Source organism: Peromyscus eremicus, chromosome 8a (genome assembly GCF_949786415.1).
Source record: "Peromyscus eremicus chromosome 8a, PerEre_H2_v1, whole genome shotgun sequence".
Taxonomy (NCBI): Eukaryota; Metazoa; Chordata; class Mammalia; order Rodentia; family Cricetidae; genus Peromyscus; species Peromyscus eremicus.
Window position 1 is genome coordinate 95,199,020 of NC_081423.1, and position 15,454 is coordinate 95,214,473.

Here is a 15,454-nt window from a genome sequence, read left to right on the forward strand (position 1 = left end):
GCCCCTCAACTCTTAATGTCTATGTAAAAGGGTTCGTTTTCCTCAGTGAGACATTACGGTCTCACATGGGACAGCAGATTTAGATTCTTGTCAACTTCTCCCGATGTCTCTGGGATCCTAATCAGGACAGCACCTTATGTGCAACCTCTCTGGCCCGACCTGGTCTGTGTCTCCAAGGATCCTCCATTCTGATACTGCTGAGAATTTGGCGGAGGCTGGTCACATGGATTTGATGTCTTTTTCACACCTGTAGTTTTACAGATGTGATTTTTCCTTGGTGGTTGTTTCTTCTCTTAGCTGATTTTGTCTCTATTTTATTTTTGTTTTAGTGTTGTTTTTAAAAAAGATTTTATGTTCTTGTTGTAATTATTATTACGTGTGTGTGTGTGTGTGTGTGTGTGTGTGTGTGCGTGTGTGTTTAGGTGGGTGGATGAGTGCCTGAAGAGGCCAGAAGAGCTCCTTGGGCTCTGTGGAGCTGGAGTCATAGGCAGTGGTAAGCCACTATGGGTGCTGGGAACCGAACTGAACTCTGGTTCTCTACAAGAGCAGGAAGTGCGCTGTTAACCACGGAGCCATCTCTCCAGTCCCCTCACTGTGTTCTTATCTATACTTAAGTGTCTGCCTTGAAGCATCCTGGACATATGGCTTCTTTATTTGTGGCTTCTGGGACAAGATAGAGCACATAATTTGTATTCTATAGCCTTGTGCAGTACAGGCCTAAGGTTCTGATATCTTATAGATACTTTCCTATATATCCCCTCTGCACCTGAGATCCTGGAAAGAGAGCACATTCCCATGCAAGTTCCTGGACCATGGAGCATTTTACAGCCCCTTACATGGGCAGGTAGTATGTCTGACCCTTATCTCTATGCCTGGACTGTCTCAGCTTCCTGAACCCCATGGAAAGGCCATGTCTGCATATGCTCAAATCTCTCCCAAACTCTGAAGCCACTCACCACCTAGCCTTTGGAGTCCCCTTTACATGAGCATTCTCTTCTCTAGTCCATGGACACAATTAGTGTTCCTTGGTTCCTCTGAGAAGGGATATCCATGCCAGCTGAGTTTACCCTGTTACTGGAAGGACTGGGGCACTTTTCACACTACTTGGAAGAGTTTTAGACAACTGTGTTTTTCACAGTGGCTGGCACACATGGGGGATGCACTCGTGCCCACTGAAGTGCACACAGATGAGTGAGCAAGTGAGTGAGTGAGTGAATGAATGAATGAATGTAGATCAAGAGAGATCAGAAGACTCAGCATCTGCAGCTTCCACAAGACCCTAAAAATTACAGTCTTTATTTAGGGCCCAAATGAAGCACTGGGTGAGGTCAGGATACTCCAGACAGGGGGCAGGTGCAGAGTCCCCTACCCAGTGCCACCACACCCCACCTCTGCTGCCCTGTTCAACGCTGGGGACATCTTGGTCTCACCAGCGTGTTCATCTAAGAACCATGGTCATGTTTATTGTCTTACAGTTGACTGCCGTCTGGTCTCCTTTCCTGACAAAGAGAACTAACAAGTGGAGTGGGGAGGGGGCGGACCTGCCATAACGGAGCATGCAGAAGATGCAGGTGGCAATCCAAGGCAGGACCCTGGCATGGCACACGGATGCTCCTGCAGCCTGCTTTTTTTAGATTCCACATACAGCGCAGGCTCAAAAGCCCCAGCACAAGGAGACAATCAGAAGCCACCTCCCTCAAGCACACTGCATAAACAAGCACCCCACAGGCCTAACCATGGGCTTGGTTTGGCCTTGACAGCCTCAAAGATCATAGGCACCGCCTTCCCATCTGCAGCTCATCAAGCGTTCCTCCCCCACCCTGTGGCTGCCAGAGGGAGAGATTCTCACTCACCACTACCTATCTTCCCATGAGAAGCCAGCTAAAGCAGTGATTCTCAACCTGTGGGTCATGACCCCTTGGGGGGTTGAATGACCCTTTCACAGGGGTCGCATATCAGATATCCTGCCTTTCAGATATTTACATTACGATTCATAACAGTAGCAAAATTACAATTATGAAGTAGCAACAAAAATAATTTCACGGTTGGGGGTCACCACAACATGAGGAACTGTATTAAAAGGTCACAGCATTAGGAAGGTTGAGAACCACTGGTCTAAAGCATGAGCTGAAGCAGAAAGGGTTAACAAGCCTGTCTAGGAGCCCATTCTGTGTTTATCACCCAAGGGTAAGAATGCAGGTCCCCAAGAAAGGCAGTAAACTGGTAAACCCCATGTGGGCTTTCCTTGGGGGAGCTGGGCTGAAGGCTGGAGGCATCTTTCCCTCCTTTACTGGCTTCAAGTTTTACACTCCTTCAAACTCTGTGTATGTGGTGGTAGCCATGGTGGCAGCAGATCTCCAACAACTCTGTCCCTAGGCCATCACCAGGCTGAATGACCTGTGGGGACGTAAGAAGCACCTAGTGATGTTGGTATAGCAGCGCAGCTCATGTAGCTGAAAACACTGAGGCCTGCCGCCCTACCCCCAGCTGCAGCGACCTGTGGAGGGGTAATGCAAGTCAGAGAGGATGTGCTGGAAATGTTTTTGTTCCATTTCCTTGAGGAATATTCACAAAGGCCGGCAGAAAGAGCAGGTGACGGCAGAGAGGGAGATCGATCGGAGTTGATATAAAGATGCCATGGGGGCATGGTGCCACCAGACAGAGCCTGGCCTGTGAGTACAGTGCCCGGGGCACGGCTGTCACTTGCAGGCACTGGTCTCGTGGGGCACATGTGGCCTCCCATTTCTGGGAGAGCTTGGTCTCTGAATGCTTGTAAGGTCAGCTCCTTGGGGCTCTCAGACCCAGGGACACTGTCTGACCCTGGAGGTTCTCATGGTCTGATGAAGCCAAGTTCAAACTGACCACATCAAAAGGACAGAGGGCCAAGCCTGCCCTCTCTCAGGACATGGGAGCAGAGTAGTCTGTGGATGCCATGAGTCATCATTAGCCCTTGGCTGTTTTTTTTTGTTTTGGTTTGGTTTTGGTGATATTTCCTACATTCTAAAGGTCCTTCTTTCCTTCCCCCATCCATTTTCTGATTTGACTTTTACAAACAGCATCATTTTTACCATGAGGCTAAAGCAAAAATGGTGTAGGGGTCCGAGAGGCAGGAAGAATGAGCTAAAGGTAGGACATACTTCAACCTAGAGCCTGCCAGTGCCCCTTGAAGTCTGGGGCTTCATGGAGCAAACATACTTTTAACATATCGGCTTTAGGATGCAGAATCTGACTGTGAGGGCATTTAACCCACAGGGCTCTGCGGCATCTGGTACACAGATACAAAGGCAGATGTGGTCTCAGTCCTCCAGGGGTGTAAAAAGGCCAAGTGCAAAGATGGAAAAGGGGTAATGTAGCAAATTCCTCTTGACATCCCTGGCCAGTAGACATAGGGCTGGTCTTCACAGGAAGGGTGCACTGTGGGGGGGTGGGGAGCAGAAGGGCTTCCTGCTGGGCTGTCTGACGGCAATGAGCTAAATACTCTGACCCATCGGACTTGAGGGGTGTGTGTGTGTATATGTGTGTTCATGTTTTGGGGGTACATGTATGTGTGTGCCTGTGCATGTGGGGGCCAGAAGACAATCTTAGGGTGTTGTTCCCTGGGCATTGCCCACCATTTTGTTTTGGAGACATGGTGTCTCATTAGCCTGCAGCTCATTGATTAGGCTAGGCTGGCTGGTCAGCCAGCCCCAGGGACCCTCCTGTCTCTGCCTCCTCAGTGCCAAGATTACAAGTGTACACCACGCTGACTAGCTTCTCTGTTCCATAGGTTCTGGGGACCAAACTCAGACCTTCATTCTTGTAAAAGAGACATTTACGAACTGAGCTACCCCTCCAGCCCTTAAATTACATTTCAAGCACTCGTGAATCTAGGTGCTTTTGGGCAGTGAGTGTTTTAAGTTCCCTCAGTGTGCACCATTCCCAGATACCTCCATCCTATTATTTCCACTCTGAAGATGGTCCTTGGATGAGAGAGCCCATCCTGCTGGCCTTCAGCCTGGAGGACAGAGTAGTCATCTTTGTGAGTATGGGTGGACCCTGTGGGGTTTATCACATGAGGTCTCAATGACATCATGTGATTCGAGGCCATAATCACACCAAGGCCCTGCTGGACTCAATAGAGTTAAGTGAGAGGAAGAACTTAGCAGTCTAGAGAAGGAGGGGAGAACTTAGGCGGTGAGAAGGACCGTGGGTTTGGCCTGGCTGGCAAAATGCAAGCTGGTAGAAGGCAACCCTGAAGGAGCGCAGGGCCCATAGGACAGGGACGGTGACAGGAAAGCTCAACTTTAAAAAGCTGAGCACGGAGACTCTAAGAAACACCTGTCTCGAGATGTCTAGAAGGCAGCCAGCCCACAGGAAGGAGCTCAGGGTTGGGCTGGAGCTAGATGTGGGCATCACTAGCAAGCAGATGGAAAATAGGTCACAGGGATGGAGGAGGTTGCCAGGGAGAGTGCGCGGAATGAAAAGAGAGGATGCTTCAGGGACAGACTGCTGGACACTGACATTTAAGAATGGGTCCTTGTAGGCGGGCGGTGGTGGCGCACGCCTTTAATCCCAGCACTCGGGAGGCAGAGCCAGGCGGATCTCTGGTGAGTTCGAGGCCAGCCTGGGCTACCAAGTGAGTTCCAGGAAAGGCGCAAAGCTACACAGAGAAACCCTGTCTCGAAAAACCAAAAAGAAAAAAAAAAAAAAAAAAAAGAATGGGTCATCAGGTGAGCCTTGGGAAGACAGTCTAAACCTGGGGGACCAGGAAAGCCCCGTGACAAGAGAAAAGGAGGCTTCCAAAAGGAAGGAGCCACTTAGAGCGTTGATGGCTGCCTCTGCTAACCCTTCTCCTTCGTCTTTATACATCACGTGCTTAGAGTACAGCATGCTATTATATCTTGGCTTCATTTACAAAGTGTCTACCTGCTAGCCGGCTCCCATGAGAAAGACTACATACAAGCCCGCTTGTCTGATTGAGTACTTCACTCACACATAAACTTCCTCTTACGTCATCACTCTTGCCACGATGGGGCTGAGGATGCTTAGCAAGCTTGTGCCAGCAGCTGACCCAGGTACCAAGTAAGTGTGGAGACCTGAGGGCTGTGAGGGCCACGTTCCAGGCTCAGGCGCTGGCTTACCTGGCATTCTCGAAGGTGGCAGATGCAGTCTTTTCTACAGCTCCAAATCCTACACCGACAGCAAGACCCTCTGAAATAGACACAAGACACAGAGGTTAGGAATCACTTCCACCGTCATTCTCACATCAGGTAGGCTGCTTCAGGCTGCAAGTAACAGAAAATCAATGTCGGGAACAGTGGCATTTTAAATCTAGGTTCATAAACTCCAGTCTGCCTCCTGTTTGATGTGTGTGTGTGTGTGTGTGTGTGTGTGTGTGTGTATGTGTGTATGAGAGAGAGAGAGAGAGTGTGTGTGTGTATGTGTGTGTGTGTGTGTGAGAGAGAGAGAGAGAGAGGGAGGGAGGGAGGGAGGGAGGGAGGGAGAGAGAGAGAGAGAGAGAGAGAGAGAGAGAGAGAGAGAGAGAGAGAAGTAGGGATTGTCAATATGATGGAATTTAGAATTACAATGGAAACAAATCCCTTGGGCATTATCTGTGAGGCATTATTCTCTTCTCCTCTCCTCTCCTCTCCTCTCCTCTCCTCTCCTCTCCTCTCCTCTCCTCTCCTCTCCTCTCCTCTCTCCTCTCCTCTCCTCTCCTCTCCTCTCCTCTTCCCTCCCCTCCCCTCCCCTCCCCTCCCCTCCCCTCCCCTCCCTTTCTCTCTCTCTCTCTCTCTCTCTCTCTCTCTCTCTCTCTCTCTCTCTCTCTCTCTCTCTCATATAGTCCTGGCTGTCCTGGAACTCACTATGTAGACACAGCTGGCCTTGAACTCACAGAGATCTGCCTGAGCCACCACACCCAGCCCAGGGGCATTATTTCATTTAGGCTGAGGTGGGAAAGCCCACCCTAAATCTGGGCAGTTCCTTTCCACAGGATCAGGCCCTAGAATGAAAAAGGAGAAAATGATCTGAATAGACAGTCATCTTCCTCTGCTTCCTGACTGTGGGTGCTGTGTGACCAGCTGCCTCAAGCTCCTGACACCATGTGTCCCCCACCATGATGGACTGTAACCCCTGAACTGCACCCATGCAAGAAGTAAGCAGAATGCTAGAACTCTTCCTTTATCTGTCTCACACCTTAGGAAGAGAAGCCCCCCGATGTAACTCCACCTGTATCTCGTGGGTCAGAGCAAGAACCAGTACCCACTGACACCAGGCCCAAGTCAGGGAGGTGATGCTCTTATGATCCAAGCAGGAAGGACCTCCAGTACTTGGCTGTGTCAAGACCAAGGGCTTTTTGAGCCTCACTGGAGCATTTTTATGAGAGAGGCATTATCTACTAAGCAAGAGGAGCTGGTGTTTCTTCGGGACTCACTGTCCCTTTGAATGGCTTGCTTCTTTGAGTCCTGTTCAGTTGGTGTGGGTCTGATCGGGGAGGGGGTAAACAATAGTCTTAGAGGCATACAGAATAAGTAGGCTGGGCTGTCCCACGTGAGGGACAGAGTTCACCTAAGACCCAGGATGGTTCAGCAAGATGCTACCATGGGGGGTTGGAGCCCAATGACCCTGCTAAGATACCAATGACTCCTTGGTGCCTCACTTTACCTTTGTGCCCACTCTCCTGTGTGTGAATCTTTCACACAGTACCTGTGTTGTCGTAGGCAGTCTGGTTGAGATTTGGGATTCTGGTTCCTCAACGAATATCTTAACCCTAGAATACAGAGTTCTAGGACCTTCTGAAGTAGAGGGGATCCCCAAGTCCCAGCTGGAGTGATGCCTGGGCCATTTCCAGTTTCTAAAGTCACATGTTTGGAGGGGGGATTTCTTCCTAAGACCACACAGCGGCTTGGGGACTCCTCAGCCTTGCTTCCCTAGAACGGAAGCTACACATGACAGCAAGTCACACAGAAGTCACCAAGACACTCCTTCTTGCAAGCTCTAGGGGAAGGAAGCCAGCTAAGTCAGTCAGGGCCAAGGTTACCAGATTATTCCAAGGTGTTTTTTTTTTTTTTTTGTTTTTGTTTTTTTTTTTGGTTGTTGTTCTGTTGAGGATGGAATCCAGGGGCCTGTGAAGGCTAGGTAAACCCTCTGCCAGTGAGCTATATTGCCCTCAGAAGTGAATTTACTAAAACTTCATTCATGGGGCTGGAGAGATGGCTCAGTGGTTTAGAGCACTTGTTGCTCTTGCAGAGGACCCAGGTTTGATTTCCAGCACCCACTTGATGGCTCACAACAGTCTATAACTCCAGTTCCAGGGGATCTGATGCCCTCTTCTGGCCTCTGCAGGCATGAGTGTTTTACCTGTATGTACCAACCTGCATGCAGACAAAACACTCATGCGTATAAAATGAAATAAAATAGATTTTGTTTTTATAGCTCATTTACTTCAGTCGGTCTCTGAGAAAAGTGCCCAACTGCTGATCCTCACTTATCAAGTGTTTCCTCCAAGCTGATGATGGCCTCCTACTAGGACCTTGTTTCAAAATCCTCATCTTCTGGAGTCCTTTTCCTTAGAAAAGTGGGGGGCTGATGATCCTCAGTACACCAGGCTGCTACGTGAATCATCAGCAGTGACTGTCATCTCCAGGCTCTGGAGCAGAGGCCAAAGGTGACAGGGTGCTGGCTCGGGTAAGTTCTGGTTCTGAGAGCCAGAGTCCTGGGCCCCACATCTGTGTGTTCTTCCTCTTCTCCAGATGTTCCCACCAGGAGTGGAAGCCGCAATCCCAGGCAGAGGGCTGGATGTACCCGGTATTAGTATCTGCCTGGTGTTTGTGGCAAGCTTCCAAACGGGGCAGGCAGGGATGAACTTATTCCTGCTCAGGGCAAGCTGCAGTGGGGATGGCTGAGGTCCTGGGCAGCCTCTTTCTGCAGAGTTGCCCACACCATACCCAGGAGAAAACCAAGTTGGGGGACCTTCAAGTTGCTGCCCCCAGCCAGCTTCCATCTTCATGCGACCCAGACATTACCAAACTGCTGTCCTCTGCCATGAGGTGCACCAACACAGCTGAGGCCCCCAACCCACTCCCATGGGTGACACTGGATTGTCGGGACTCTGGCCAGCTGAGGACAGGTGTCAAAAACCGGGAAGGTACTGAGGCTTTTATTGACCCCAGACTCAAATACTTCCCTTTGGGGAAAAAACTGCTGTCTAAAGCCATAAACAACAGCTGCTTGGTTCCTCTGTTAATGTTTTTTTTTTTTCTAATTAGTCATTTTAATGTAAATCACAGAGTAGCTTAGAGCAATGGCACATAAGTTAATCATCAAAATACCCCCCCCCCCAGAGAGCAGCTCAGCACACAGCACTGTGACATATGCATGCTCACTAATGCTTTGGGATGGGACAAAGGATGAGTAAAGTGACCCAGCTGTGGAGGGGTGGACTGGTCTTGAACCTATGTCACCATCTGTCATCATTCCCAGAATGCCATTTGATATCCAGTTTGCTGCCTGGGCTCATGGCTTTTTTCCATGGATGTGGCGTGGCCCTGTGCGTGCCAAACACCAGCTCCATTCAAGCAGCATGAATGCTTCAGCTCCCAGCCAGCGATGCACCTGAGGGAAACCACCAGCAGGGGGCGATCCACTAGAGAATTTTCAGTGCCGGTTTCCAAAGTGGCAGGTCCTTCCTTACTGCTCTCTTGCAGACCCAAGGAAGGAAGTCACTGCCTCTAAAGCATGCAGCTGACCTCCAAGTTGGCCATGGCTAGCTCAGGTTCCCACTGGGTTAAGCAAGGGAGGAAGGTATTGGGGGAGAGAAGGTTTTTGTTATTGTGCTCAAAGGTGGGAGGCAATCCGCAGGAGTTAAATGAATGAGAAGCTAAGATAAATTACACACACAGAAAGAACATAAATTAGAGAATCAACAGATGGAAGAAGGAACCGCTGGTGGGAAAGGAAGAGAGTTAAAATCCCGACTTCTACCCCAGGTGTTCCACCAAAAATGCAAATGAGGACGGTAATTAAGACAAGATGCTCACGTGCCTGGAATATCATTAGGACGCTTCTGCTATTAGCCCCCCATACAAAGAGGAGATAAACTGCCTGGACCAGTGAGGATGGCTGACTGCAGGAGAGGCCCCATAGAGGACAAGCTGAACACCAAGGCTAAAGCTGCTGTAGCCACCACAGCCTTCCTGTGGGACCGGGATGGGGCAGCCTGTTCCTTGCCACTACCCTATCCTTACCGGATCAGAAAGATTCACCATAAGAGCCACAGGTGGTGGGTGACTAAGAAAACACCAGGGAAGTTGCAGAAGTGAATTCACAGTAATTGAGGCAACATGCACAAGAGTTACAGCATGGGGAGGGGAGGTGGGCATGAAGCCCCACCCACTAGCTAAAGAGCTATTGGCAGTTGACAGTGGATGAGGGTGAGAGAGTCAGTTTTCCTTAAGGTTGTGGCTCCCACTAGACCAGCCTCCAATGAAGACCACAAACTGTACTTGATGGGGTTTTACAGAGGGGAGGGGAACACAAAGTTGGGTGGGTAGGAAAGGCAGGATGGATCTGGGGGGAGTAGGGAGAGGGGTTGATATGATCAAAGTGCACTGTACAAAATTCTCAAAGAACTTAGAAAAAGAGAGACAGAGAGAGAGAGACACAGAGAGGATGACTAACAGAGGGCCTTTGGCTGAGACAGACCCAGTCTTGGATCTACCCCACTACATAAGGTTCTTACAGAATTGCTAAGACGGTGCTGTGGCTTTGCTTACAGGGTGTTCTTGTTAATGGCAACCAACCCCAGGGAGTAGTGAGAGTTAGCTAAAATTCTCTAAGACTCATGACCAGAGCTGGACACATTCTAGAAATCCCACCTCTCTTCCTGCCAGTGGTCAGCACCTCCAACAAAACTTCAAAGTATTCCAGAACACCCCAAGTGTCTAAGCAGACAGTATGAGAGTCTAGGAAAAAGGTAAAGTGTCTTCTTCCTGCTGTAGGCTCCACTGACTCTTGGTTTTAAGGGCAGGGGATAGAGTTTACAAGACTTTCTTGCCAGTCTTCCAAACATCAACATCTATGTGACTTCAACTTTGACAGATGTCTTAGGTACAGCGGGCCGCTATAACAAAACACCACAGACTGAGTGGTACGTAAATGAAAGAAGTTTCCATCTCACACTCCTGAAGGGTGGAAGGACCAAGATCATGACACAGGCAGATTTCACATCAGAGGAGGGATACTTTCTGATTTATAAATGAAGCCACCTCCTCAATGTTCTCAAATCAAGGGGTTCTCTTGAGGCACCAACTCATTCATGAAGACTTCATTCTGAAGACTTAATCATGGCTCTCCAGCCCTGCCTCCTAAACCATCACACTAGGGGTTAAGATTTTACCAAATGGATTTTAGAGGGCCACAAACATTTGGGCCATGGCAGCTGGGCATTCACAGAGACTGGGGATGGGTGGATGGGGAAAAGACACTATGGGATGGATGGAGATGCATCATCCTCTTGGCTCAGGAGCCTCCCCTTCTGGGGCAGACGCAGCTTCCTCGGAGCTGCTGTGGAGTAAGCTCTTTTGCCTGGTTGTATTCCTTGTGGCATGGGCTCCGGTACCAAGCGGTCTTGGCACAGTGGAGCTTCTGAGATAGGACGAGGTCATCCCAGTTTAGTGGGACCAGGGATGAGGACTGTCATATTTCCCCCTCCGGACTCCACATAGCTCACACTGCTTGAGGATACAGTCCCCCTGGGTAGCTTCCCACAGGAACAATTCCAGGGCTCTCAGTCACTGAGGGCTCGGTGTCTCCCCTGTGTGCTACTATGACGTCACAGCCCAGCTCCTGCCCCTGAATCTCCTCACTGTGCGCCATTTATTCTCCAGCTGGGCCTCCAATCGAAGTGTGCGTGATGTTAGTTCTAGAAGTTATGGCCAGAAAATGTCAACACAAAGGCCACACAGGAAATCGGGAGCCGCTGTGGCTTATCCTCCTCAATTTGAAAACCATTAAAATTTAGGCAACAGCTAACATTTCCTGGGGAGGCTTCATAAATATTAAACATGGCCACTACCAGCAAACAATACCCTTGATAGCAATGACAACAGGCCCCAGGGGTGGAGGAGTGACTTGGAATGGATAGGCTGAGTCATTCCCAGGTCCACTGAGGATGTAGTAAGGGAGAAATTAGTTAAACTACGACCAGAAAATTTGGGACAAGAAAAAAAGAATTTTCTTGAAAAATGACAGCCACAGTAGTCTTCTAGCCTGTTCCACACACATATACACACATGTGCACCAAGGTATGTGCATGCGTATGCACGCATGCATGTGCACACACACATGTGCACACACACACACAGCAGCCTATGGCCAGAGCCTTGTGATCGCATACACAGCCCCTCTTGGTGTCAGCCTGAGGACACACTAGACAACTGCTAAATGACTATTGGGTGTGCTGGAACAGGGGAACTTATTTATGTTTTTGTAATTTCTATAGTCTTGACCTGAAGAAAATGAGAAGAAAGGATTTGTTTTTAACCTCCTTGGAGGACTCTTGAATAAAATTAGACCCTGGCAGTTCCTTCAGGATGATGAATAACCTAAGATACAGGTTCATTTATCATGCCCTGGATTTGACTTGCACCACAGCATGAAAAAAAGAAAGAAAGAAAAAAAAAAGACAGGCTGGAAATCGTCTGAAGTCCCAATCACTACTCTGCATTGCTACCCCAAGGTCAGGCAACAACCCAAACATGTTCTGGGGTGAGGGCTTTTTTTTTCTTACAAGTATCACTATTTCACCAGGAGATTAACAGTGAAAAAAGTAACATTCTGCCATCTATAGCTCAGCTCAGCAGTGTGCTGGGACATGGTGCCAGGTAGCAGCCAGCCTTCACCTTGAGGTGGCCCCATGTGGCCATGGTCATGTTGGTCCTGCCCAGATGAAGTCTGAGAAACTTAAACAATGGCATCGACCCAAGGTTTAAAGGGAACTGATGGGGCACAAAGAGGTGAGGATAGTTTCTGGTACCCTGAGATGGAATCATGTAAGCTGTCCAGAGAGCTCCTAACATCCAGAGGAACTGAGAGGAAGGAGCCAGAACTCAGCCGGAGGATCCTGTTTTGTTCTCTCTGCTATACCCAGCTCCGGTCTGAGGTTTTTTTGGGTTTTTTGTTTGTTTGTTTTTTTCCTGCTTACACCCTCATTAGCATTCTTACTGTGTCTGCTGCTACCATCTCCATATATCTGAACCCCATTTCTCAGTGTTACTTCCGAGACTCAAAGCACATAAAAATGATTCATTTTACATTCTCATTCAAAACTAATAAAGGGTCATAAAATAGTTACACAACCTACTATTTTTTAAGGATAAGATAGTTTGTGTTTTTTGAAAGAAATGAATCCAATTGTATATGAAAGGAAAAGATGAAACCCAGGATATCATCTCCCTTTTTAAAATATTATTTTATTAATCCTGAGAATTTCATACAGTGTATATATTTTGATTGTATTCATCCTCACTCCCCTAGCACCTCCCAAATCTACTACTACTTTTTGCTGAAGTTATCGTATACTTGAGTCATAAGACGTGGAGAAATCCAGCTGTCATTGGCCTGCAAGCTTTCACAGTGCTGGAGGGTGCATGCTACTGGAGGAGACAGGTTATCATCAGTCAAACTGGGATGTGAACCCTGTGAGTTACAATGACTGGACCGACAAGATATGCCTACTGGCATGGGAGTAACCAGCCACTTTAATATGGGAATTAAGAGCTGCACCAAGAGATGGAGCCCATATCTGGCACCATTAACAGGACCTTCATTTGATCTCCTAAGAATTCCTAGACTGACAACTGCCTGGCCTTCACAGTGTTGGGGGGACACAGCTCTCCATGTATTTAAGAGGTGCTGCTATCCAGATTCATGGTTGCTCACTCCTAATTTGTACACACCATCTGGGACATCTTATAAAGGCCTGAAATAAATTATGGATGCCACCAGTAATAAAATAATCTTGGAGAAATTATAGTAAATACTAGTTGCTGTGGGATGTTCTGTATGGCAAATGTGTTGCTAATTAGTCAATAAATAAAACTCTGATTGGCCATTGGCTAGGCAGGAAGTGTAGGCGGGACAAGCAGGAGAATAAAGCTGGGAAGTGGAAGGCTGAGTCAGAGAGACACTGCCAGCCGCCACCATGACAAACAGCATATGAAGATGCCGGTAAGCCACGAGCCATGTGGCAAGGTATAAATTAATGGAATGGATTAATTTAAGCTGTAAGAACAGTTAGCAAGAAACCTGCCACGGCCATACAGTTTGTAACCAATATAAGTCTCTGTGTTTACTTGGTCGGGTCTGTGGCTGTGGGACTGGCAGGTGATAGAGATTTGTCCTGACTGTGGGCCAAGCAGGAAAACTCTAGCTACAAATGGCGTCCAACGTGGTGGCAAGAGTTTCCACCTAAAAACTGAGAAAAAAGATTCTAAAACGGGAGCTAAAAACAGCTTCCTAGTTGTCTCTCTCAAATGAGCGGCAGCTGCCGGTTTGAGCTACCTGTGGGTTCCTAGTGTGTGTGCTTGACCTGCAGTAGGGCGGGAATGAGGCCTCTGCAAATGGCACATTAAGCTGCATGGTGGATTTAGCCTTTGCTAGTATTAAAAAAAAAAAAAAGAGGTTTTTGGGCTACATGCTGCTTGGATAAAAGCATAGACCCACGATAGCTCCCAGAGCCGGTGGTAAAGTACCACGGCCATGTTGGGAAGCTGAGGTGGGCGGAGCCAGCAGCCACAGCTGCTGCAGTTTAAGGCAATAGATTCACAATAAGACAGATTCAGATGTAATAGTTTACAATATGTGTAAAAGATACGTAGGCTTGAAAGAGACAAAAAGGTGATATATAGAGTTATAGAAACAAATACATAGTTTTAAAAAGTAAAGTCTTTAAAGAGACAGTAAAATTAATATAAAAATAAGCCACGTAAAGATGAATATTACACAGAGAATCTGGATTGTGTTGTCTTTGGGATTTTTAACTGCAGAAAAACATTTGATCATAAAAGCTGTTGAGTTATGCCAAAATGTATATTTTAAAGATACCTTGACTTCAAAATTTGGATATAAGGATATGTTGCTTTGGAAAAGAGTCTCTTTTGTTCCCACAGAAAGCCAGAGGCTATGGATTTGTTCAAGATTAAGATACATCAGGTTTGACCAGCCAAGACCCCCTGAAAGGTCTCTGATGACACCATGGCCCAGATGATCCAACATCCAGAACGATTTGAAGGCAACTGGCTCAGACGATACACCCTCATGGACTATTCCATAATCCTAAAATTTTCTTTGTATCCCCATAAGATACAGCGCCCCACTCCAGCAGGAAGTAGTAAGAGAAGCTACTCCCAAATTCCCAAATTATATGTAATTTTACTTTGTTAAGGTTAAAACCTTCCTTTTTGAAAAAAAAAAAGGGGGGAAGTGCTGTGGGATGTTCTGTATGGCAAATGTGTTGCTAATTAGTCAATAAATAAAACTCTGATTGGCCATTGGGTAGGCAGGAAGTGTAGGCGGGACAAGGAGGAGAATAAAGCTGGGAAGTGGAAGGCTGAGTCAGAGAGACACTGCCAGCCGCCACCATGACAAACAGCATATGAAGATGCCGGTAAGCCACGAGCCATGTGGCAAGGTATTCCAGAAGAAAAGAAAATGGCTGGATTTTCAGGATGAAGATGTTATACAGTATATACAGACTAAAGAAACTCAGGGTTAGGGGGATGGCTCAGGAACCCACATAAAAAGCCAGGTGCAGTGACATGCATTTGTAATTCCAGTTCTGAGGAAGTAGAGACAGGCTGATGCCTGGGGCTCTCTGGCCAGGCAGGATAGCCTAATGGGCGAGCCCCAGATCCAAGTGAGAGACCCTGTCTCACAAAACAACAAAAAAAAAAAGACAAAAAAAAAAAACCAAAAAAACAGGATGAGCAGTGCCCAGGGAACATCACTTGAGGTTGACCTTTGGCCTGAGCACGAATGTACACTTCCATACAACAAACTGTGTATCTATCTCCTCTTGATATAACAAATTGTTAGTGGCCACCATATGAAAAACAGAAAGAAAAAAAATATATATATGTGTGTGTGTGTATATATATATATCAAGAATAAAGTCTGGCTCATGAATTCCTCAAGCGAGCAAATGGAAGTGACGAGGAAGAAAAGCCTATTCGGCTTCATTCTCAGAAGCAGTTCAAGCAAATGACAATATCCTTTTGATTGGATTTTATCAGGAAGGAGAATGTGAAAGGAGAAGAATAAAGTTCCATGTGTCTGGATTGCTTTCAGCCTTTTAATTCTCAAGGCGCCACATGAACACGCTTTTTAAAAGTGGTTACATCAGGATGCAGTGAAATGAATTCATAACTGCCCAACTGACTGCTCTCAGTAGGTGAATAATAATGAGTTTACGCATCCC

At 47.5% G+C, this 15,454-nt stretch overlaps 1 protein-coding gene across 3 annotated transcripts in view; it reads right to left on the minus strand.

The window, feature by feature from the left end:
- The window catches only part of Slc39a11 (solute carrier family 39 member 11), a 440,696-nt gene that overhangs the window by 57,728 nt on the left and 367,514 nt on the right, over positions 1-15,454 (minus strand). For all 3 annotated transcript variants that reach the window (XM_059272057.1, XM_059272059.1, XM_059272058.1), the window contains exon 7: positions 5,121-5,190. In XM_059272057.1, coding sequence (XP_059128040.1) covers positions 5,121-5,190 — 70 coding nt within the window. The remainder of the gene's footprint in view (positions 1-5,120; positions 5,191-15,454) is intronic.